This window comes from Bombus affinis, chromosome 2, assembly GCF_024516045.1.
Source record: "Bombus affinis isolate iyBomAffi1 chromosome 2, iyBomAffi1.2, whole genome shotgun sequence".
In the NCBI taxonomy this organism is placed as follows: Eukaryota; Metazoa; Arthropoda; class Insecta; order Hymenoptera; family Apidae; genus Bombus; species Bombus affinis.
The window spans coordinates 2509487-2537150 of NC_066345.1; the positions used below are offsets into that span (position 1 = coordinate 2509487).

A 27664-nucleotide genomic window follows, 5' to 3' on the forward strand; every position below is an offset into this window, starting at 1 on the left:
ATGTAAGTTTCAGTCGGCTAATAAATAATAAAAACGACTGCAACATATATTTTTTAGTAGCTTATTGTTGTTACGAGAGATTTTAATTAAACAATGTAGTAAAAACGCGTAAATCTCGGTGCCAATTTTTCCAAGTTAAAAACAATTTAATTTTACGCTAGACACGTCCGTACTTTACTCGGACATACGCATTTCCTGGACAACTGGGAACATACCGTAACACGTCACAATGTCACTCGCCAAATGCCTATGATGGCTATGTGATGGGCTGCACGCGTACAAATATTTGCAGCGCAAAATTTAATTATTTACAGCTGCAAAACTCAGTGCACGTTTGCGCGCATAAAGCTTTTTTATTCTCTTGTTGTCTTGGATCAAACCTATAAGCAGTGCCCTCATATTTATAATTGCCCTATACGTAGATGGAATTACTCATTACCAGACTGCGAGTTATTACGCGGATTTATGCTTTCATGGACAGAACTAAAGAAATAGAATTTTAATGGAGATTCGTTTTAGCCAGTAAAAAATTCCAAGTAGGCCATTTTGAATCTCTTGCATATTATATTTTCATGTATTGTGCACTTTTGCGTCTTTAAATTTCGCATAAAAATCCGCAAATACAAAACCTTTTCAAGAATTATTTGTAACATTTAAAGACGTTACTGACTTTTATAAATATTTGGTCTGTCAGCACTTCGAGGAATAAATTAAACCAAGTATTCTGACGAATAGCACAATTTGTCCAATTAGAATAAAAAATGAAAGAAGAATGAGAAGAAGAAGCTGCTTAAAGCAATACGACAAACTAAAGTTTCCGAAATTTTTAATAAATTTGCTTAGATATATAAACGAAATAAAATCTTTCAATTACTACTTTTTTCGTACCTGATGGGTATTAAAAAATAAAAAAATGAAACTCTATGAACTAAATATGTCAGTGTGCATGATAATAAAAGAGAAAAGAATAAGAAGAAAAACGGGAGACTGTTTCAGATGGAATTGTTAATTTCCTGGCACAGACTGAAGCAATTTAGTCATCTGCGGTACGAGAATCAGCTAATTAAGCGAATATACATGATGACAGGTAAACCTCGACTCCGCATGGCATGTTGTGCTACCTGCACCTTGTGTGAACCAAACAGATGCCATACATGTCGGATGGATAAATCGAAATCGGTTCATGCCTGTAATTCCGGCCTCTCTTATATCTAGAACAACCTGGAAACGAGAAAGTTATGTACACAATGTACGTTTACTGGGATAAACAAATTTCCGCGACTAACAGCTTTTATCTATTTATTATGATACATTGAAATACATTAGAAATTACTATACATACATTGCACCGTTTTAACCACATTCTTAATAATACTTCTACAGAATATGAATTTTAAGCAATGCATTATAACAGGTTGATGTAATTTTTGTTTCAAATTATTTCATTTTTACCATTAAATTCATAAATAAAATTTGACGTATCATTTGGTGATAATACATTAGTAGAAGAATTTCTAAATCGTTTCATCATTTAATGCTACCATATGTTACGTATTGTCATATTTTCTTTTTTACTCGATATTAAAGTTTCTTTGAATTAGAAAAGAAAAGTATTACTAGTCTGACTTTGTTCCAACGATTTTTAGAGAATTACTATACGTATAGATTAAAAAAGAAATACGTATCAACCTCTGTAAAATATGTCCAATATTTATCTAAAAAAAAGCTTGCTCAATCTTCTAGCCAAAGTATAAAAGACATCTTTCCTTGCAGATAGATAAACTGTATTCTTGCCTAAATTACACGAATATCTTTATCGCAAAATTTTAGTTCCATCGGAGTTGTATTAAAACGAGTATGTCATTGTAACGTTAGGAAAGAGGCAAAGGGAGGGAAAGATGAGGGAGTTTCGTACAGGATCTGCTGGTGAACTCATTAGGAAGAGTACGTAGATCTGCGCCTAAGAAACCGAGATAGCGAAGATCAACCAGAGAACACATTTGTACGAAAAGGGAACTCGATGCTCATTAATGTCCTCGTTATAGAGAAATAACGTTTGATGTATATACTCGTAGCGACTAATATCGACGTGGGAAACGCGTATGGTGTTTAGCGTAATAGATACAAGCGCTATATCCCAGATGAATGTAAGTTTGAACTCATTACGCCGGTAAATTTGGTCAAACTCAAATAATCCTCTTTGATGTTTTATGTGTGCTCGTTATTCGCTCGCTTTTGTATCTCGAAATAGCTTTCAAACATGGATTATGAAAGACAAGCCATCGAAGTATGGAAAGTCCTGTCGTCGCGCATTGATCGAATGTTATTTATAATTTGTCCATTGGTTAATCTTTTGATCTGTGCTGTAAGCTCTAAAGCTTGTAAAGCTGTATTTCCTACTATGCTCGGACTATTGGACACACGCGCGCAACGACGCATTATCGTATTCTGTTTCGATGACGAAGCGACAAAGAAAAGGAGAAGTCGTATTAAATTATTTGGTCTGCCTGACTTGTATTGATAAAGCAGACGTGTACCATGGATAACATGATTTGTAGAAATGTAACAAAGGTAGAATGGAGGGAATAAAGAAGAAAGTTTTCTAAACTTGTCGTGGAAAACATCAGGTGTGAATTTATGTGACAATAAATTCATTTTCCGTAATTCATAAGAAAAATAGTATGATTCGGTTTATGGGATTTGCGGAGAAGAACTCAAGCTACGATATTTTGCAGAGCTCGCACAGCCCATATCGAAGATAAGAGAATGCTTATACGAGACAGTTTCATACTGAAAACAAAATTGTATTTACTCAAGACATCAAAGTATTACCTCTCTCAAATTATTTCACAAAATAAGTCAATTCATATTCACAGCGCGCATAAACGTCGTCTGAAATATTAACGCTGCAGATAAGTAAAATTCGATTGTATTTCTTGTGACATACGAAACAATTATTAACGTTGATTAATTATAGAATGTCTATTTTATTACAATATAAGATACACAATTTTCTCGTTTCTATATTTGAAGAAATAATATTTCTTTATTTAAAACGTGAGATTAAAATTTCCAAAATTTTCCATGTAACATTATTTTAATATATTAAAATACACCAGCGATATCCAACAAAATATAAGAAAAACTACATTTATCAACAGAAAAAATTTTGATCTAGAAAACAACTGGTTTAATATTTTTGCAATAAATAAAGTACAATTCTTTCCTTAGACACAGTTATTTAAAAATTTGCTTTATCCACGCAACAATTTAACAAGAAACCAGTAAAAAAGGAAACAACGTGTCATCTTTAAAGTCCATTATGACTAAATCGTAACGGGGCCAGCTGTTAAACGAAATGACAGATTCATCGATTCAATAATACCGTTCAAAGCAGTAAAGATTCTATAGCGAAGTAAAAGGTCGGGACAAGAACGCGGAGAGCGAACGGGGTTAAAGTAACCGTTAAGAAAAATTATTACTCCGGTTGGACATCAGAGTCCATTTTAAGAGCCATGAACTATGACAGGAAGGGAGACTGTTCTGGTTTTTTTTCTAGATATACGTGACCACAATATGGTGCGGCAACCAGGATATCTTTCATGTATCACTTTCCGGCAGTACATTTTTCATGGTACACGTGAAAATGTGTTTCTTCTTTTCGGCCACAAATCCTTGTCAAGTCTTACACGTAGAATCCGCAGCGCGATATTCTTTAATCCCACGAGTATAGAACGCTCTAACTTCAGAAATTTCATGATTCTGCAATTACGTAAGATACATAGAAAATTTGTAAATTTGTAACAGCGTAAGTTTGTATGACAGAAATTCTAACAACTAATCACTTTCTCTCACTACTGCACATAGTGTAAAAAATATTTTGCCTGTGAAACATTAGCATTGTAGCGAGATGCAACTATCGTGATTGAATTTTGTAAGATTCGTAAGGAAGGACACAAGGAAAATTCGAAATTTATTGGAAGGATATACTTTGCAGAAATCAGCAAAGTATTCGAACAGTCGATTATTCGTTATATCAATGAGCATAATCTTTAGAATATGTTGTTTAAATTTAATTACAGGTCCAGATAAAAAAGTTGTAGGAAATCATCTTTACCTTACCTTTGCGATTCCAACCAATTGCACGTTTCTCAAGAAAAATGTCTACACCATCGTCATCTAGCAAACTAATTCCCCTAACATCTGATAAAAGATCGAGTTTGATCCAATTTTCGCAAAAATTATTCTGTTTCAGAGGGCGTGTGCTCAGTTTCTCTCATTGTTGTTCTCACGTGTCTCATGTGAAATGTTTCTACGAATATTTTCTTCGCCGTATGCAACTGGGTTAAACATACAAAATGTACTTCACTCTCTTTCGATACGAAAGGCCAAGTCTGCTCGAAGACCTGGACTTAAGAGCGTTGCACAGATACTGATATCAACACGATAGGGCTCTACCTCGCTGTGATCATTGTATAATATTTGGAACTCTGCGAATGAACATTATCCACATCATTGAATTGGTGGAGGAGGCTGCGCGGAATAGCCACGGAGATCCCTTGATTTAGGAGCCACGGATTTCTTTCTGTGGGATTATGTAAAACGAAGAATCCTCAGCTTATGAACAGTTACCAACAACAGTAGGTAACATGAAAGAGCGGATTACAAACGCATTCTATTTTATTACTTGAGAAATCCTTAAAGCGCTTGAAAATAGTTGTAGAGGGATAAGACAAACGCATATCGTGATAATAACTACAAAAGCATTGTTCCTGAACATTTGAGCATTCGAGTAAATTTGTTACTTTCATTGAGAAAATCAAAAATTGACAATTGAAAATCTAGAAAAAGGTAAAGTAGTAAAAGTAGATGTGACATTTTCAAAAATATATAAGTGTACATAGATGTACTATATAATATCGGATTAAGATTAATAGTAACGAACTCAAGTGTGTTTTAAGCTAATAGCTTCTTAACGAAAATATTTTTGGACTCGCAGCTATGATTTATTATCTGTATGCACCGAAGCAAGTTATTTTCTTGTGGCATAATAATATCGTTTTCAAGATTGAATATTTCGTCAAGCATAACGTGTTTTAAATTAGAAAGTCTCGATCAACCGAACATCTATTAATCGATATGTCTTTTGTAAGTCTTCGTATAACTTTGTTAATCGGTGGCCATATAATTTCAACGATAATCGATTAAAACGGAACTTTGTCTAATCGAAGTGTTTGTCAAACTTAATTAGAAATATCAATGATCACGTCCATAGTTTCCTACGTTAGGATGATTTTTCTAATATTTCTTAATAAGGATATCACGTGTATGCTGCATAATCTGTAGTGTTGATACTCAGCGCAAAGTTCAAATGCCATTTTCAACAATTACAAGCATTTAATACGCATATTTTCCAACACATGAAATAACAAAACTAAAGTATGTAAATACAATGTTGCGTGTTGTACATATAAACAAAAACATTCTGCTTTCACAATTCGCATAAAATACGATTCAGATGGTTTATTAAATACGTTAGTTTATTAAAGAGACGAGTGACAAAATTGTAATAGTCAGTGTATATTAAAATCACTTCAAATACAAGTACAGAGATCTGTAAGTAACCGTCATTCGCTTAATGATACTGTATGACTTGCTACCATGATTCGCTACAATGCTTCGCTACAATGCTTCGTTATGATGATTCGCTGTGATGATTCACAATGACGATTTGCTATGATGATTTGCTATGATGACTCGTTATGATGACTCGTTATAATGATTCGCTATGACGATTCGCTACGATTATTTGTTATGATGACTCGTTATGATGATTCGCTATGATGATCGCTATACTGACCCGCTTTACTGCTCCACTATACTTCTCCACTATACTGATTGTTCTAGACAGCACGTTCGTCTATTTATATCGACCGGTGGGTTTACAAAAAGTTCAAATGTAACTCTGGTTGACGATTACAAATACGGGCGATAATGTTTTGTCCGGGGTTTGTTTACTTTTGAACCTAGCAAATCAAAGCAATGTTGATACTCCAGGCCATAACAATATGAGTCGCTCCGATTTGGATCTTCCGTTGGCTCATGTGCCGCTATGCGATAATTACCTTCATTAGAACAATATTACTTTTGTGGCGGCATTCGGCCAGGAAACTTTCCAATGGCTTCGCGGCACAAAGCGCCATACCTTCAAAGCGTAAGGTCGACATGCCTAATGTACCATCGATATCCCTACGGTTCTTTCGCCGAATATTCGCCGAATAAACGCGTGCGTAGTGGGGATATCGAGGGGCAACAAAGAAAAGAATCCGTTTGGTTTCAAACCAAAGATTCATTCTGCCCCGAGCTGCGAAATGCGAAAGGTTAGCGAAGCAAACACTATTAGAGATATGTGATTATAACTCTTGATAGTTAATCGTTAATCGTTAATTGCTGTTAATCGTTAACTGTTATTTGTTGTTGATAATTAATCATTAATCGTTAATTGTTGACCGTAAATTGTTGACTGTTGATTGTTAATAGTTTAATAAACTATTTTGTTGAACATCAAGAGTATTTCTTGTGGGCACCTTCACTAACAACCACATCACTTTTATTTTCATATTTTATTTGTACAATACGGTGTATTTAATAGAATTAACTGTTTTAAAATTTCATTAATTTTAATGTATTTGTGTACCGTATTTACTTTTAAATTGATATCAGTGTGCTGTGGGATAAAATATTCGCAAAACCGTAACGGATATTTACAGGATGCATAACATTTGAAACAAAGATATGTACAAACAAAATGTACAAACAACAACAAAGTAGAAAAAATGTACAAACTAAAAATGATTTAAATCACCAGAAATTGTATACTCGTTAATATGTAGTTAATAATGTCATCATTGATCGTTAAAAAATATATGTAATTGTAACAAAAATGAGAAAATATTTGTAATTTTGTAACCATGGTTTTTAAGCGTACCTATGCTGTTTACAAAAAAAGTTACTTTATTTTTTGGTTAAAGAATTTTGGTTAAGGAAGTACAGTTGGGAACTTTTGACTTATTCACGAACAACAGCATCAAACATCTGATCTTCTGTCATGTTTCTGCTACTACGTGCTCTCTTCCTAGTTTAGTTATAAACTTGCAAACAGTGAAATATTATTTATGTGTTATTGTGTATACATGTAAGAAATTTCAATGCGCGAAGATATAAAAATGTAAAAATTATAACGTTGAAAAAATATACGATGTCACATAGAGATACGCTAAGATGAATGGCGCAAAAAGTTGAAGCTCTGGTCGAAACGTGAAAATGTTAAAGTTTAAAACTTGAAGTATACCCGAAACGTAACTTCTCTGAAGATCTGCAACTGGGAAACGCTGAAGATATATTACTTCGTGAAACTTGAGACATATTTCACAAAAAACTGATTACATTAGCCGTGATATGTACAAAACTTTTAATATTATGCACGTATATACATTAAATGCAACTAACAAAAGCTACTTGCATGATATTCTCAACGTTAAATATCACACTAACAGAAGGATATTCAGAGCTGTTACATTGAAAACTAAGAAATCTACTATTAACACCAGAAATTCCAACACTAAAGTTGGCAAATTGTTCGATAATAATTGCATTGTCCAAAAAATGTGTAAAATATTCTAGAAATATATAATTAAAAATATTATATAATAATTGTATAATAAAAGGACTGTAGCAGATAACAGGTCAATCAGAGCAAAATTTACTGGAAATAACACATTCTAATTTTCCCAATTGCAGAAATTTGTCACACCATATGACGAGATGATCGACGATAATTTTTGTGCTGCACTCATCACATATCGGAACAAGATCGGAACTAGAACAAATCGGAATTCTGCAAGAGACATGACTAGATTAATTTCGTACAATTTGTTTTGATTCTCGAGATTGTGACTTGTTCCCATCTTGAGGAGCAGAGAAAATTCTTAATGATTCTGTAGAGGCCCGCTATTAACGCCGATCTTCGTCTCATTCTCGTTACGAACGAGAAAAGACGAAGCGATAGCCGCGACTCGACAAAGTCACGTGTGTCGGCCGGCTGATACGCTGACAATTTCTTGTGTTCGTTCTTCAACGAAATCAACAAAACTTTTTTTGTCGCAGAACGACTAACGAAATGTAACGAATGAAATCGACTTAAATCGCGTTAAATTTGATGGGGCTGCCGTAACCGAGTCATTAGCAGGAAGATTGCGGCATCGAAGACGTGGAAGAGGCGCAAAAAGTGGGAATTCGATTAATCGCGGTGCAGGCAAGGTGTACAGATAGACAGGGATTAAAAGGGGAAGCAAGCGGGAAGGATTAGAATATCTCTGCTAGTCGCGAGTTCCTGTCGAGGGTTTGGGAAGCATTCGTTTTCCCAATCCTCCTCATTCCCGGCATTTCTCTCGGTTTCCGACGAAATTATTACACGCTCAAGTGGAGTTTTGGCGAGTGCCCGCTCGAAGTAATTAAATTTCACTGTATATGTTAAAGAGGGCAGCGGCAGGAGTCGGCGCGGAAGACAGAGAAGAGGAATAGAGAGGTGTTACCTCTGACAGCGTGAACAACTGCAAGGAAAACGAGAACGACACCGAAGCCAGCTTTGTTATTACCGACTTAAATAATCCTAAATCCCAGGGATATGTTAGCTCAGTTGAGTTAACTTCGTTCGAACAGGGGTTATGTTACAGAGGAAGGAAGACAGCAAGGTGGCTGCTTTGTTCTAACCTACATACCGACCCTACACACCGTGCACACCGCGTGATACGAAGATACAAAATTATGAACAACTTGCCACTGAAGATCCATTGCGAAACTTTAATACTGGAATTACCAAAGTATGAATTTCTTTGTTTATTTCAGCCTGATGAACTAGAAGTTGGCCTTGGCTTTAGGTAGATTAGGGTTAGGATGAGACAGAACTAAAACTGAAGTTTCAGTTAACTTAGAATAGGATAAAAATACATCAATTCTTTGGTCTCTTTTTTATCTCTAAATATTTTTTCTTTGTATAAATATTCTCTTTATTACGATTCATTGATCCATTCATTCGATCCTTTAGACGATTAAAATTGTTAAAACTTGTATCTCTCGTTTGAAAGTTTCACCTATTCCCTGCGTACAAGCTTCTATTTGTATATTTTACGGAAACTCGTTTTTACGGATCTCTAAAAATGCATCGTTGTAAATTTACAAAATTTTTACGACAAATTACAAATTGGTAATTTTCGCCGTTCTGATTCTAACATTAAACAAAAGCACAAACCGTTACTCTTTCGCTGTAACTGCTATTTTACCTATTCGTTACCGTTATTGACTATATTTCCACTGCAAACAAAAATCTGGTTTCATTTATTGTTCCCAAAATTTACATTTCTATAAAAGCTGCCGATTAATTTCATGTTGGTTCTTGTTCAAAAGCCATTGCAAATAATAATAAGGTTCATGCACTGGTAATTACTTACGTTTAATTATTTCATATTTATTATAATTATTTATTTTATTATTATTATCTAACATCGGGTAATTACTACCAGTGATTATCGGTAATTACATACGAAAAAAATATAAAATAGCCAATAACTTTGCAAATTTTAACTCAAATTTCCATCATAAACTAAGCAGGAAACTTTAACGCATTTTCATGGCTTCATACTGGCTTTCTTTCTTAACTTTTCTCCTCGTCTCTTTACCTTGCGTATTCTCTCCAAAAGCTGTTTTTACTTTTTGCAAGCTTTGCTTCCATAATCAATTACTTAGCACATTATTTTAAATTCCTTGCCTGTTCCTTTGCATAATGCTCATACATATAGTTTATGCCGAATAGATTGACAGAACAAAAAGTAAAACGGGGTCGATGAAATTGTACAAAATACTTTGGCACTAAAATCTCAAGAATTTCAGAAAGTGCTTCAAGATTCGACAAGAATTTAAAAATTGTTATTATTTGACAGGCGACAAAGTTTTATACCATAGAAAGTTAATTATGTAAAAATGTTGAAGTATTATATTAATCAAGGAGAAGATTTTCAGATAGAAAAATACTTTTTACATTGCGTTTTCCTCGGTCCTGAATATAAATCGCATTAACGATACCGAAAGATACTCTTTTCGAAATCACATAATATTTAAACAAGCAACGAACATCGATCTATTAGAAAAATCTTATAATATCTAAAGAAGATATTATATTGTCGATAAAATTACAAAGCAACAGCTAATTACAGACAGTTCAAACGTAATGGGACAATCGATGCATTACTCTAAATAACAGGTGATAGTTAAACGAATAAAATGGAATATTATATGGCAAAGAATTGTCTGTGATACATTAAAGCAATGTAATGGTCCATTAAAGTAGCGTTGAATGTCACTAAGTGGTCGATTAAAAGAGTACCAAGAGAGTGAATACAAGGATTTTTCACAAGGATATTTAACAGTCCTAATATATTCTCTAATTTTAAAACTAGCCAATTTTTTATTCTATATTCTACATATAATTTCAGTAATTAAAATCCATACTTTTGCATGGAAGCGTTATACGGTTGAATATTAAAGTAGTTATACGACATTACAAATAACGGCTGTGACTGTATAACAAATAAATGTTGTAAGCAACGAGTGAAATTTTCTGTAAAAATTCCAACGATCAAAACATATATTTTTATCTATATTTCTGCTTAAAAGCGTTATATACTACGTGTGAATGTTAAAGTGATTACAGGAAATTACAAGTAACGACGGAAATTGTATGACAAATTAATCAAGAGCACCAACTTTTGCTCCGCGTGTATGCACTTCTCTGTGTACGCGCGTAACATTAAAAAAAAAAAAAAAAAAAAAAAAAAGAGAGAATTCATATCACTTTGCCGGAATAAAAATGGGACCTGTCTTGTGAAAGGATTAAAGAGCACGTGAACGGGACAGGGCAAAAAGCATATGACCAGGAGGGTGACGAGATCATAGATATCGGAAATTACCAAAGGAGAGATCTCATGCGACAATTTTACGAGCTTTGCAACTCGGCCGTACGTTCTCCGTTGATTTAGGTCAGTAAAAGCGAGAAAATGTTCCTGGTTAGCCTCGTGTGCTTGAGTTAAAAGAACTGACCCAGCGAAAACGTAAGAGTGGCAGAGTCGTAGCAAAGTCTCTCACAAAATGAAAGGGTTTCAATCTTTTAGCGTTTAAATTTCGAATTAAGCCAGCGCAGCGTAAAAATGAAAACTGTGAAAATCTGAGCAGTAAACGCATTGAAATATACCATGATCCTCTACTCCGTATGAGACTAATTCGATTTTACTTTCAAATATTGTTATCCATAGAATGGGGGAATTGTGCGCGATTTTCAGATCCACGATTCAACCAACTAAGATTAGAATACAAGTTTCTTCCGAATGCAGTGCGCACAATTATTTGATTTCGACGAGATTAAATTGCGTATGTAAATTGGATTGATCGACAAGACCTCAGTCGACGTGGATAATAAATTTTAAACGACCTTTAAGTTTAAGGATATGGTAGATAGAAAGAACAAGTTAACGCGGCTGTCCAAGTGCAATCGCAATTCCATGCATATCGGATATCTTTAATATCAATGAAATGCGAGCTCCTATAGGAAAATGCGCGGTAGCAGATATTGATATTTGCGTTGTTCCCAGATCTCCGGTGAAATCGGCAGCGGTCGTACCCTGGATAATTTCCAACTGGGACGACAATAACACGTTCCAGTACGGGGTGACATCGGCGATAAAAATGCTCGGTAGTAAATACGTGGTTCTGCCTTAAAGCTGCAGGAAAAGCGCAAGATATGGGATAAAACTACGCCCGCTTATGAAATTATCGTTGCTACGAGACGATATTTATAACTTGTCTTCATCTGTTATTCATGTGATAAGAAGCCAATCAATTCCAATCCAAAGCCAAGCAGAATTCCAATCAATGAATAAACACGTATAATTCCACAACTGACGTTTGAAACGAGATCGAATTCATTGGGAAAACTTTGGGAACAAATATACAGGGTGTGTTGGAAATTATGGTACAAGAGATCGGGTAGTGATTCTAGGTGGAAAAATAAATCGAAAGAAGATAATAAGAAGATAAATTTGAAATAAAAAATGAATTTGAAATTGAATTTAAAATTAAAAAAAATTTAACTTTTGTATTTGTACGTACGTTTTTTAGCTTCTACATTGCATCTTCGTAGTATCAAATTTTTTTAGTCGCGCTAAAGTACTACTAAATAATACGAAACTTAATATACTTGCACCTAAACACATAGAATGTAAATGCTATAATAAATATTGTGATGAGCAAACATTTTTTGTAGCCACTGTAGACAATATGGTAACCGTGAATTCTAATCAGGGACCAAATATATGTATGATTATGTTTCATAGCTGGTTACATAGCTGCAGCATATTTAGCCTAACAACACTATTGAATTACATTTGACATTTGATGAATCTATCGCGATAGAACTACGACATTATCATTGCATCCTGTGGATGTTTGTATTTATAATGAGCGTTTGCTTCAGCTTCTATTCTTTCGCTACATTTCTCATAGTCTTTGTATGAGTCTATTGTGCGAGATCATTTCCTATGTTCACTTTTCCATTGTTTTACAATTTCTTTCAACTTCCTTCACATTGCAACTGGTTTTAATTTTCTCCCGAGTTTCGTTTAAACTTAATTAGCATTCTTTGATCACAAATTTCCACAATTTCGCTATTTACTTCCTTCTTCCGCTGCCATAGAGTTCCTCCACGCGTCTCTTCTGTATATCGACTATCTTTTTTTATAATCACACTTTAAAGATTTTTCATTGTTACAGAAAAATTTTAACGTTCAGTATCTACGTTGTCAATTGATTTCATTCGCGTTATCAAACTTCTCTTTCTACTTGATTCTCAGGCTAATGTTTCATTACTTCTATAAAACGTTGCTCCTCGATACATAAGCGTGTCTTTGGTCTTTTTACCAAAAAGATTTTTCAGTGCTGTGCCACACAACAATTTTTCAAAATACTTACATCTTGCAGTCTAACAGATTCCCTGCATTTTCAACTACATATGACACATTAAAATACTTTGATAAAAACGACATTGAAACAGAAGAATCAACAGAATGTGGTTATTATGTTTCTTCTCGTGTGATTTTTGTATCTGTAACCGCAGTGATCAGTTTTAGTTTCAGTGATGTTCGTAATCGAAAATATTTATGACAGTACATAGTGTAAATACAGTAGAAATCATATCTGGACGTTTATTTGACTAACTGTTTCGGGAATTAATATGAGCGAACGAGAAATAACGACTGAGTGAGATATTGATACTCAACGCGAATATAACGCATGGATGATATTGTATTGCTTTGGTGAATACCTTTCGCGCGCATATTATGCGCGCGCCTCATTACCGTAAATGCAGCTAACATTGGGAAAATGAATGATACAACGAGGCAAATGTTGTGTGAAATAATATACAATCACACAAGTGAATGTGTGTGAAAAAATATACAATGAATAGATGTTATAGATATACGAAATTATTCGAAAGAATAACCTTGACAATATATATCAAAGTCATTGAAATTTGTGAAATGTGTGTCCTTCTATATAAAGTGTCTCAATCAAAACCAAACTTCTAAATATCTCGTTTGTCTTTAATAATAAAAATTGACCATTGACAGAAATTGAAACTTTCATTTCTCATCTTCAAATATCATAAAATAAATTTGACACAAATCCTTGAAAGAAAGATGATATAACGAGAAAGCAATATTAAAATCAAGTTGCCAATATTTACTATTTTGCATTTTTATATATTTATTTATTATTATACGTGTTATGTACTATAATTTATTTATTATACATGTATTTTTAATAAAATTCAACTGTGAAACGTTGGTTTAAAAATTTCATTGTCTATGTTTTATAAATCTAAATTTATGGCATATTCTCTCCGTCTGTGTCTTTCTATTATGTGCTAAAATTTGTTATGAAAGTTTAAAATCTATCGAGCGGCCACAGGATATTCAGTTGATGCTTACGTGTTTCTGGATAGCAGACATAAAAATATTAAGATAAAGACGTGAAATCCGTAGCAATTCTGAAACTAACATCGCTAGACATTATTTCCAGGACAAGCTGAGGGAAACATTGAGACAATGGCTTGTGACTGTACTCGATGTACAGTATGGTTGTGCAATAAAGAACGCCGTTTTCTTTTCGTGGTCGAATGTACGTTTGCATTCTACAAATATTTCACGCGTACGTTTACCTCTTTGCCTAACCCGTTTCTGTATAAGCCCAATCTCTTCTACCCGTTGACTCGTGTGTTTCTTCGTGTGCCTCTGCGTGCTTCCGTTTGTGTGCATGCAGATTCCACAGCGAATTTCCTTCCACCTCTTTTTATCGCCGCGACTTCATTTCCCATATTCGCGGCAAGAAAAGAAACAGTAAAATAAAAAGCTATATGGATACAAAGTTACAAGAGAATCGACTGAATGCAGATGGATGGAAGCAGAAAGGCCGGCAAAAGAATGGCAGGGAGCAAAAAACCAAGTGGCGAAGAATAACGAGCTTATAGAAATCGATTTGCTGGATCATATAAAATATCAGGACAAAGAAGAATGGTTCGCGGATGTATGGGACGCTGTAGGAATATCACCTTGAATACGGAACAATATGGAGGACAGTGTAGTTGGCCAATTGCCAAATATGGAAATACATATATTAACATATGAATAACTCGAAATCCGAACCAGTAGATAGCATAGTTTATGGGCTACTGTTTACGTATATATCGCGAATGCTGTAAACAAATTTGCTTAGACAGATACTCGTTCATTATAACGCCAGTCTCCACGCAACTCTCATCACGTTAACTTACTCGCAATCAAATATTTCTATTGACCTTTAAACACTTACCAACCTGAAACGAATGATTGGAAGGTAATTGTATTATATTTAGCAATTTTTGAAGAACGTGTCCATTAACAATCCCAATAGTCTTTGAAATGGATAGCCAGTTAACCAGTTAATACAGAAATTTAGTTAATATATTTCACTAGAATCTCCAATAAAGGGAACGTGACGCTAGTTTGAAGAACATTGCAAAAAAAATTCAAGCGTGGCTTAATATTGTTTAATTTACCTGTATAAGATAATTTTGGAAAAATAATTTGTTGTGTCGAGCATCACAAAATTTGTCAGATTAGTTTTTCTGTTGATTTATATCGCGTTACGAAAAATAAACGCTGATAATGGATCGATGAACATCTTGAAACCTGGGTAGTCCTCTTAAGGGGCGTTTAAGCGATCAATATCATTGTCAATATTATTGTCAATATTTAAGATTCCCAACATTATCACACGTAAGAGAATCTCTAGACAGTCTAAACAATCAATACATGTACTTACATACGGTGTCAATACAATGTTGAGAACCTTAAATATTGACAATAATATTGACAATAATATTGATCATCTGGATGCTCCTCTAGGATTCCAAACATCCCTTTCATCTTGATACCTTGGAGGTTAGCAAAGTGCTAATGCAGATCAACAGTGAGAAACTAGGCCCAAGGGAAATGACCTTTATTTCCACGAATTAGGACTTGAAGGCGATGACATGGATTTACAACACGTCTATCACGATCAAATAAACAAGACCCAGCAGTTCCACTTTCGTAAAGTAGCTTCTACATTCTGATTTTTTATTCAAATAATAAATTACAGTGTATAAATTGTAATTGACAATTGTGCTTTCATCACATTAGAAACTATTATATCAGAACATTAATCTTTTCTATAATTTTTCTCAGTCTGTATTTTCGAGCTATCGCGGGGAGACGCGGTCGTTAGAATACGCGTCAACGGGAGTCGTAAATTCCCGTTACGATTAGAATAATCGACACCACGAATAGTTCGATCCCCGTATTTCGGTTAGGATAATCGGGGTAGTTGTTGCGGTATAACACTGGGAGTCACAGAGTTATAATAATGTATATTTCCAACACTTTATACAATCACACAAAGTAGTAACGCCGTTGATTAAGATACAGATAACGAAGAGAAGTATTATTCTTAGATGAGAGAAGGAGAGCTTTAGGAGCTCTAGGCCCTTGAGAGTTATAGGAACTGTCGGAGTTCTGGATAATGTGAGAGCCTTAGGAGACTCTAGGCCGTGTAGGTACCTTGAGAGAGTAGGAAACTCTGAGAGATATAGGAACGGTGAGAGTTATAGGGAATGCAGGAACTCTAGGCACCGTGAGAAATGATGAAGGAACTCTGAGAAATGCAGGAACGGTGAGAGCTATACGGATTATAGGAACTCTAAGCACCGTGAGAGAAGACGCGCAGTTCGCTGGTGAGTGCCGAAGCGTGCAGACGTGTGTCCAGTGTCCTGCGAAGTTCACAAAACAACACGTGACGCCCATCTGTCGAAAGCGAGTCCAACAAACCAAGCCAAGCGTTCGCAAACGTGCCAGTGAAAAGTGAAAAATCCAACGCCACTAAGCTCTGATCGGAATCACAGCCTCTCGACTAGTTATTTCACATTGAATTAACTAGATCGACGATGGCCCAATCACCCCTAACGGGAGCTACGGAGCGTATTTACAATAACGCTGCTCTTCCTCCCCCGTGGCAAAGGGGCAATACACCCCATTTTGCAAACGACCCTCAAACGAAAAAACGCAAACTCGAAGCCAGCAGGGGCAATGTGAGCAAAAGGCAAGCCAACCCGCCAGCCAGTCAAGTGACTACCCACAACAGGTTCGCGATACTGGAGGCTGAGGTCGCTATGGACACAACCACAGAGGTAAATAAACAACATACACAAAAACCCTCCCTCCCCCGCCAATCTTCATCGATGATGTCATTGACATCCAATCAATGACAAAGACAATCCAAAAAGAAGTCGGCAAGGACGAATATAAACTGAAAATCAGCAACAACAGCGTAAAAATCCTGCCGGCCAACCCTGACGCATACAGGAAACTAACGAAGTTGCTAAAAAACCTGAATGCCAACTTCCACATTTACCAACTCAAGCAAGAAAGACCATTTCGAGTGGTGCTACGCAACATCCACCACTCAGTCGACTTAGATGAACTAAAGTTCGAACTTCAAAATCTTGGTCATGAGGTAACAAACATAAGCAACATTAAACATAGAATCTCAAAAAATCCACTATCACTATTTTTCATAGATTTAAAACAAAAAGCAAACAACAAAGAAATCTACAACATCAACCGGCTGATGAACTCCATAGTTAAGTTCGAGCCACCTCTTGTAAAGAAAGAAATAGTACAATGCAAAAGGTGCCAAAGGTACGGCCACACGCAGAAATACTGCAATCATAACTTCCGGTGCGTAAAATGTGCAGGTAATCACCCCACTGACCAATGCACTAAATCCCCCGAAACTCCCGCTAAGTGCATCCATTGTCAAGGAGAGCATCTGCGAACTACAAAGGATGCTCAGCTTACAAAACACTACATAATATTAAGTATCCAAAACTGAGACCCAAGGACATAACCATACAAGAACCTAAACCCCAAAAACAACTCGAAAACACACAGTGTACACACAGAAAATAGAATTCCCACCCCACAAAACACAGACAACTTCACCAGACTCGAAAAACTTATCGAGAAGCAAACTGAGCAAATTAACAACTTGCTGTCACTACTCACACTCTTCATGGACAAATTCATACGCACAGAAGCAAAATAAAACCAATGCGAATAGCTCTGTGGAACGCCAACGGTCTAGCTCAGCACAAATTTGAACTAGAACTATTCTTAAAACAACAGCAAATCGATGTGATGCTCATATCCGAAACCCACTTCACCAACAAAAACTACCTCAAAATACACGGCTACAACTTCTACCACACCCGACACCCCAGCGGAAAGGCTCACGGCGGCACCGGAATCATAATCAAGTCAAACATCAAGCACTACGTACTTCAACCATTCCAGAAAGACTACCTCCAAGCAACAAACGTAGCAATAGAAGACTGTCATGGTACAATCACCACTTCAGCTGTATACTGCCCTCCCAGACAATCCATCGCCAAAGAAGACTTTGACAACTTCCTGGACTCCCTGGGCAATAGATTCATAGCTGGAGGAGACTACAACGCCAAATACACCCAATGGGGCAGCAGACTGGTTACAGTAAGAGGCAAAAACCTCCTCAATAGCATAATAACCAACAACCTCAACTACCTTACCACATACGAACCCACACACTGGCCCACCGACACAAACAAAATACCCGATCTCCTTGATTTCCTCATAATTAAAAATATCTCGTCAAGACACGTCCAAATCAATTCCTCGGCTGATCTCTCCTCTGATCATTCCCCCGTGATAGTAACAGTCAGTTCAACTATCATCGAGAATACACCTAATGGCTCCATTCATAACCAACACACCAACTGGCAGCTCTTTAGAGAAGTCTTTACACACACAACTTCAGCCTCAACTTCACTAAAAACCAATGAAGAAATCGAAGCAGCCACGGAATACCTAAACACGAGCATAATAAACGCTATCCGCTTCTCCACACCGGCAAAAACGTCTATCAGCAATCACGAATACCCCCAGTACATATTAAAAAAAATAGCAGAAAAACGTAGACTAAGAAGGATATGGCAGACCCATAGAACACCGGAGGACAAACGCAAACTAAACAACGCAACTAGAAAACTATCCAAAACCATAAAAAACTACAATAATGACTGTTTTCACAAATATCTTGCCAGTTTGTCCCCCACAGCCGACTCCAACTACTCACTATGGAAGGCCTCCTGGAAACTCACGCGCCCCCCACAAATAATACCTCCAATCCGCCGCCCGCAAGGTGGATGGGCGCGTAGCCCTATAGAAAAATCCAACCTATTTGCCAAATACTTGTCTGAAGTATTCAAACCCCATTCCGACGTAGCTGCTGCGGACGTGGAGTAGCTGCCGCTAGAGAGTGGAGCAGTTTTTTTCCTAAACAACGTCACCGTGAGAGCTTCGAGTACGATTTCATCGACTAAGGTATCATTTCGACAGAGTGCTTACTTCGCGTGCTAACTGAGAGTACCACCTAGGCGTTGCCGACGAGTAAAGAGTAAAAGAGTCCCGTTGACCGCGGATTTGTTATCGGACCTAAGACTATCGTCATTCGCATCGCGAGTACCTAACCGCCGCAGTTTATTTGTCAAACCTCACATCTCCATACTTGTGTCAATAAACTCTGGATCATACCTTGACAATGGCTACTACTGGTGAAGATTTGTTACCTGCCCACACCTCCAATCCTACTGGCTCTCCGACAAATATATATTCAATATAAAGTTTCTTATTCAGAGAAATAATTAAACAATTAAATGCATGTATTAAAGGGATTACAATCCTATATATCACTAATATTTAGTTGGAGAATTATGTTAATTCTTATATGAAATAATATAATATTATAATAATACACTAGCATATTTCAATTAACTAATTTTTACACAGATACAAATATTTACATTGGTGATACTCGAAGAAAGTAATTATTTGATTAGACTTGGTGCTGTTGTCCCCGGCACTCAGCCCAACAGGGCTATCCTATCTTGAAATTTGAGGTACTCTAACTTTATTTGAGAAAAGTTCCTTATAATTAAAGATCTATCTACTATCTGATCTAAATTATATCTCTTTGGTCTATTCAAAATGCGATATAACTGTGAGTGGCGCAAAGATTGTACAGGAACATTGTTTTGCAAGTTAGAACGAATTCTAAAGATATCAAAATAAAAACAAAACATATCAGTGTATGAGGTTTAAAATAGAAGTGAATTTACGTTAATCTGTTGATTGGTTCAGCATTAATGAACTATGAATTAGTTAATACAGCAGCCAGCATAGTAAAGTAATCTATCAATTCCTGTGATAGATTTCGAGATTTTTAATATAATTTATTATTCCATAATTAGCTGTATTACTCTTCTGAAATGTGCATCGCGTTTATTTATATCTAAGAAAATAAATTCCTTCTCCAATTAAAAATATCTGAACGAAACATCCTAAAAATATCCTTAAAAAAATATCCTTCAAAAAACTTCAAATATCCTAAGAGATTTCATGCTTAAATATTTAAAAAGTATATTTCCATTAAATTTCGTGCTCCATCTTCCGTTATTCTTATCGTTTTACTCTTTAAGACATGTTACGTTAAAATATTTTAGAACAAGTAGAGTATACCAATTAACCCATTGCGGGGAGCCAACAAGATACAAATCACGTTGTGAAATATACAACTCTTTCCATCTTGGAAAAACGAAATGGGACAGAAAAATTGTATAGTCTCGGAAGGTATTCAGCACAGCAAGGGGGCGTATTTATCTGTTGCTTGAAACTTGAGACATATTTTACAAAAAACTGATTACATTAACCATGAAAATATGTACAAAAATTTTAATATTATACACGTATATACATTAGTAACAAAAGCTACTTGCATGATATTCTCAACGTTAAATATCACACTAACAGAAGAACATTCAGAGCTATTACATTGAAAACTAAGAAATCTGTTATTAACACCACAAATTCCAACACTAAAGTTGGCAAATTGTTCGATAATAATTGCATTGTCCAAAAAATGTGTAAAATATTCTAGAAATATATAATTGAAAATATTATATAATAATTGTATAATAAAAGGACTGTAGCAGATAACAGGTCAATCAGAGCAAAATTTACTGGAAATAACACATTCTAATTTTCCCTATTGCAGAAATTTGTCACACCATATGACGAGATGATCGACGATGATTTTTGTGCTGCACTCATCACATATCAGAACAAGATCGGAACTAGAATAAATCGGAATTCTGCAAGAGACATGACTAGATTAATTTCGTACAATTTGTTTTGATTCTCGAGATTGTGACTTGTTCCCATCTTGAAGAGCAGAGAAAATTCTTAATGATTCTGTAGAGGCTCGCTATTAACGCCGATCTTCGTCTCATTCTCGTTACGAACGAGAAAAGACGAAGCGATAGCCACGGCTCGAAAAATTGTACATTCCCGGAAGGTATTCAGCGCAGCAAGGGGGCGTATTTATCTGTTGCCCGCGCGTTTCTTCTGTCAGTATGCGCACTTCATCGAAGTACATGTTGATAGGCACTCGCCTTGTGATAGTTCAGTCTCTCCGGTATTGTTCCAACCATTCCCATTACATTGCATTGTCTTTTGACCACGCTAGTAATCAGTGTGCTTTGTTCTTCGGCTTCATTTTCTCGAACGACACAGCAGCCCACTTCAAAACCGACCCTGAGCAACTTTTCAATTGTGCGAGAAGTCAACGGATAACCTTCGAACCATTAATGTTTAACGCTATCATGCGAACAATTTTCTTATAAGTGTCGCTTGCGGCTGTAGATTGTCGCTGCGACATCCGCTCGCGTCGACGTCAAATGCTACGTGAATGAAACAATTCAAGGCCGTACGATGCTTTTATCTCTAATTATAGAGCATAATGGAAAAATACGTATAATAAGTGCATCATTCTAGATTCTCAACTTTCACGATGATGAGATACGATGATAAAAATTCGTGATTTTTCGTGAGTTTCGGTCGTGTTGTAAGTACGTTGGCTTTTCTTTTGGCAAGTTCAATTTTAGGATCTGCCCTGTAAATTCATTTTGCTTTTTGATTTGTTAACCTTTATGGCGATTAAAAGGTTAAAAGACAAATAAAGAATTTTGTTTGATCATTGTGCCAGTTTGACTTAATTAATTTAATAATTAGTCTGCGTGATTAATGTTATTTGTATTTTTTAAATGCTCAGGAGGATCTTGTATAGGATTACGTTAATTTATATTAATTCTAAAACGTCCAGAAATGTGACAAGTCACATACTTCAAACGTAAACCAAAAATCGAACGGAAAATTAGATTTCACGTAGAATTGGTTGATTAATTTCGAATTTGCAAATTACTTTCCTATAAGAGATGAAAAATGCGATTTATCGCGTTTTCATCAATGGCCTTCAATTATCCAACATGTAAACATATAACAAAGTATACATCTTATACGAACTGGGACAATCATATACGTCCACATTTTTCCACTCTTTTATATTTTTTACGCTTTTTGCTCCATGAAATAAAGAATGCATCCGAATAGGAAAACATAATATTTTAATTATGTGGTTTATGATTTAAGATCAACAGCCGGCTCGGAATATTTTTAAACTCTAACTTTCATACTACGTTAAAATAAAACGTGATAAAACGAGTCCTCCCTCTCCCTCACTCTCTCTCTCTCTCTCTCTCTCTCTCTTTCTCTGTGTGTGTGTGTGTGTGTGTGTGTGTAGTTATTACAGAAATTCGTGAAGTAGAATCGAATAAAAAATATAACATCCGCGAATGAAGCACATCCAAGCGTAATGCAGACACGTCTGAAATGTTAAACTTTACGTGTTACACAGCCTGTTAGCTGCAATGTAGTACAGCTTAGCCAAGGCGGTAGTGAATTTTAATACGTGCCATTATGTTCTTACCATACTAACTGTGGTTTTCCAGTGCCGTGTAACATCTGGAAGAAAGTTTGCAGAGAGAAATAATTAAGCTTAAATAAAGCATAACGAAATTTACGGAATATATGAAAAGATTTCACGAATAATATTCGGAAATATTTTAATACATTTTAATATATTAGATATATTTCTAATATATTCGAAGGCTTCGATTTATTTGAACAGAAAATTCGACGCTATTTTTTTTTTCTTTCTTCTACAGTTAAATTTTATTGTTTTATCAGTTATATCTTTAGAACGTGAAATGGCATACTGGAACTAAGAACAGAGAATGGTAGCTAGTTTCGAAATAACGTGGTTACGCTTGCAGGAGACAAAATTTGTTTAACGAACACACGAAAGTTATTCGCCAGACCATTGCAATTTCAGAAAATGTTCAGAAATTAATTGACTGTCTTAGGAAAGATGTGCAAAAAGGAAACAGAGATTGAAAGAGCTTTTAAGAGTTTTACGGAGAAAGATGTTGCAAGGTAATTTAATGCAATTTACGAAAATAATGTATTATAAATTATAACTTTGTTTAATAATGTATAATGCCCGATATATCGCAAAATAATCTTTTTATTGGCATTTAAACTGCATTAATAAAAATAGGAACGTGGAAAGTCAGTATAAATCTACACATGCATATTCATTTAGAATTCTTTAATCGTGCTTTTAATTGTTAAAGAACAGCTCGAGGTTATTGCATTTTACATTTTCATGCAGAACTATGTATTTTGTTAACATCTCCATAATTTCTTCTCAAACTAACCGAATTAAAAGTATTTGACGTTTCCTTAATAAATTGGAGGAACAAAGTCATCTTGCCACCATGCACAAAGTGAAACTTTGTTGTAACTGGAACATTTACACAAAAAGTAGTAGAAAAGTTACATTGAATGTACGTAGAACAGAAAAGTGTATATAGTAAAGCATAGAACTAACTTTGGAATTTATTTTTGCGCAGTGCACGAAGAAAATACTGAAAAAGGGGACGCGTATAATAAGCAGGAAAGGAAAAAGAAGGGATTTCACGCGTTATGGCTGCGGCTTTAAACGCGAACATTTCATCTCTCTCCACACTTTTTTTCTTCTGCTCTTTCCTGGCTGTCTCGCGACTATCAAAAACGCGAAGAAGACGAGTGTTTAAAACTTGCGACTAAGCCGTCCAAAATATTCACTCTGAGGTAGGAGAACTTTCAAAACCGTTTCTTAAGCATAATTTGTATAATCCCGCGTATCTAGCACTAGCTTCTAATTTTAATTTCGCGTTGAAATATCAGTATCTTTTCCCTTAAAAGGATATCAGACATTAAGTGTCGCGCATGAACCAGACTAATTATTCATCTTTTAGTCATCTCTGACTGTGATAATATGCAAAATTGTTCAAGTTTCCAATACAATGCATTGGGATATCGATAAATATTTATTTATTTATTTAAAAATTAACACGACTTCCGCTTATGGTCAAAGTCCAAACTTCGTAAGGAATGTAGTTTGACCTTTCAATGATTTTCTGGATGCAGTTTTGTCCGAAATGTTGCTCGTATTTGCATTACAAGTACGTTTAATGAGAATTACAATTTTTCACTTTCGTCGGAAGCTTCAAGGAAATTTCGTGAGAAGTTTTAACGCCAACTTCACCAGGCTCGGTCATATGACTGATGTTAAAATTTAATTTAAGATCGTACATTCATTGTTATCTCTTTTTTCGTCTAACTTTATGCAAATTCTTATATCAACAAAAATTGAAAAATTGATTAATCAAATAATATACGAATTTACAGAAAATTAGATGAACGAACGAAATAACAATGAATGTACAATCTTAAATTAAATTTTGAAAACAGTCATTTGACTAGGCCTGGTAACGTTAGTGTTAAAGTTTTAGTTCCACTGTCTTAACATTAGGAAATTCAAGGTCATACTATTATACATGTATGAACATAAATATATCGATATGAATCGCAATTGTGAAAGGAGAAAACGTACACTTACTGCATGTAAACATCGATAATTGTAGAACTATTTGTAATTAATACTTGCAAAATTTCCACGCACTTTCTACAGCCGTGATTAATAAATTAATGACTAATAAATCACGATTTATGTACCAATACAAAATTGAAGAGATTAAGGAACTCGAAATTTATGAAATTTGCTTTTGCAAATGTTCTATGCCGATTAAAGCCTATTTCAATTATTACAATGTCTCCGAAAGGTAAGAAAATATAAAAAATAATTCGTTGTTAAATTAATTGTTTCGTTTGTAGATGAGATAATGGACAGAATCGTTTACTGTTGGATATCATCATAGCAGCGACAGGCTCTTTTCAAACGAGGCATCCTGCGTATTACCATATCACACATTCGCAAACTTTGTACTTTTACGCTTTAAAGCTGTTTGCTTGTTTTCTACTGAAAGATTCTATTATAGAAGTTAAATTTTGCATAGAGAAAAACAGGATTTAATGTTTATCATTTATTCGTTAAAAGTAGGCAAAAGTTGCTACATTTTAATTAGAACAATTAGAAAATTTCATATCTGTCTAACGTCAATACTTTATCTAAAATACTTCTCATCGAAAACTATGCAGCTTAATTCATTTTTCTGAACAAAAGCGTGCAATATTTGATTCTGTAACTATCTTTAAGACAGACAATTTTCCGTTTATAAAACGTTGGAATTAACGCGATGATTGAATGAAAATTCGGGCGTAAAGCTAAGCAGCTCGCCTTAAATCCTATTTCCACGTGTAATGCTTCGTTTCCAATACTTCTCGCTAATCCATAAAATTAATCATTTACGGACTAAGGCAGTTGTCGGCCATACTCGTTCATCACGCTGATCGTCCATTCGATTTTACCTGTTATCTATCTTGCTCGCGCTGATTAATTAAATTGTCGCAATTACGGAACAGATAACCATTGGGAGAAGGAAGCAGAAAGACGTTCCGCAATTCCTGCAACGAAAAATCCTCTGTAGTTAAGTACGTACTTCCACTATTGTCTGTACTGCATTGCCATTAATCACTTCGCTAAAACGAGAATCGAATCTGCAGTGGCTTCCTAGCAAAGTATGATCTTGTAGATTCCTATAACCATTACTAAATACTAATGAGATAAAATTCCAGCGAATTAACCACGTTCTATAAAACGAACACAACGTGTGCGAACATTTTTTTTCTTTAGAGGCTTATGTATTGTGCTGGTATCATTTTCGGATGCGCATAGAATGAATGTAAAAAGCACAAAGGCAGAAATAAAACGCAAAACCGAACACAGCTTTGACATTAGAGAACCACGTAGGAGACAGAATAAACTATATTGAAGAGACAAATATATATCTACTTGAAGATATATCCCATCCAGACCCAATATCATCGTTGATGACCTTGCAATCAAGAAAATGTGAAAATGTTGCTCTATATGGGAAGCTATGATAAACTCCATTATTTTCACATCTTTTTATAACAATAATAGTAGCTTATATTTCAGCCTGCCGGTCGTGAAATAGCACTCGGTTTACAATTTTTATTCTTCTTTACCTTGCACTCTCCACGTACATCCTTCTGATAGATATTATTCACACACTCCTTTTATCAAACTATGTAACTGTTATCTCAGCCGTATAACCTTCTGATATATTATTTATATACATATCCCCTTACAAATTAACTAATCTCTTAAGTAATCTATTAATGTAAAAATTAACCTAGCTATTATCTCACAACATTTTATAACCAATTTCACTAAACGTTGCAAATTCTTACTTTACTAGAGTAACATCTATCAGATATTTTACTGCAATTATTTTGAAACCTTCATATATTGAAATACTAATATACGTTATTATGTTAATATATATTACATTATATATATAATAATAATAACAATATACATTAATATATATTTTATATATATAATACATATAATACATTATTATATCAATATTTTGCGGTATTTATACTGATATTATATTAATATTAATATAATATAAAACAATAACAGAGTATAATAATATTATATTAATATTTTGTATGTTATTCCAAAACAAGATGAATTTGTGATACATAAACACGTGTGTATCCCTGTTAATATCGCGAAGAATTCTAGGCAAGAAAAGAAACTCAATATACCGTTGTCGTTTCACGTTTCTCGATAAGATCTGTCTGGAAAATGATCGTCTGTAATAAGAAATATCACATCGGGAAATTAATCGAATCGTTGAACAAATTTATATTTCACGCCAAGGTACCTACTTGGATAGACAGAGGCTAGTGAAAGTAACCAAAACGTACACCGCAACAGAAAGTATATTTAAGGTCTCGGCATTATAAATACGTTTCATATATAGAACATAGCGAAAGCATTTACACGTTGGAATTTCAACCACCCAGGCTTCGTGGGAGGATCTATTTCTATTTGCCTGCCTGTCTCCGATTCAGGTCAAACTTCCGGGGCAGTCGGATATCGAAAAATAACGAGAGAATAAGAGGCGAACACTTGAAAAAGATTACGATACTGGGCCATTTGTTCAGAGAAATGGATATCGCGGCTCGCGACGCGCACACTGGAAATTTCTATCGATTCTCAGTTAGACAGCGTTCCCGCTGCTGTTTCTATCTCCAGTCTCTCTCCTACTCCTCTCACGAGCCCATTTCTTTTCTCCTTCTGTGCTCGTCGATATTTTCTCAAATAGGCTACTCGCGTAACGACTCTCTCACCTCCTCGTCACTCGTACCGCGAACATTCGTTTCTTTCTTTTTATTTTTCCTGTCTTTTCCCTCTGTCTTCGCGACTCTGTGTGCCTAACGGAAAAAGATCGAAGTAATCGTAAGTTTTGCCGGCATATAATACCTCTAGCTTTCACCCGAAGATCAGCGATATTTTCCAAATTACAATATCCAGGCTGGCTCCAGCTTTGTTATCGTTATTTCACAGTGTAAAGGAAGCGGATCGAATTTTGATGAGAAGGATGATTAATTGAGCCTCCGGTGAAACGTTATATCGGGTAGCACGGTAGAAAATTATTTTAGCTTTG

At 35.2% G+C, this 27664-nt stretch overlaps 1 protein-coding gene and 1 long non-coding RNA gene across 12 annotated transcripts in view; one reads left to right on the forward strand and one right to left on the reverse strand.

Moving 5' to 3' along the window:
* The window catches only part of LOC126929011 (acetylcholine receptor subunit alpha-like), a 406609-nt gene that overhangs the window by 347844 nt on the left and 31101 nt on the right, over positions 1-27664 (reverse strand). Inside the window, exon 1 of one of the 11 annotated variants that reach the window (XM_050744982.1) lies at positions 22603-22621. The exons of the other annotated variants lie outside the window; for them this stretch is intronic. Within the exon in view, the coding sequence (XP_050600939.1) occupies positions 22603-22605 (3 nt within the window). The 5' untranslated portion in view covers positions 22606-22621. Of the gene's footprint in view, positions 1-22602; positions 22622-27664 lie in introns of those variants that run through there. 11 annotated transcript variants of the gene reach the window in all.
* The window catches only part of LOC126913833 (uncharacterized), a 380764-nt gene that overhangs the window by 339614 nt on the left and 13486 nt on the right, over positions 1-27664 (forward strand). The gene's annotated exons all lie outside the window — the stretch shown is intronic.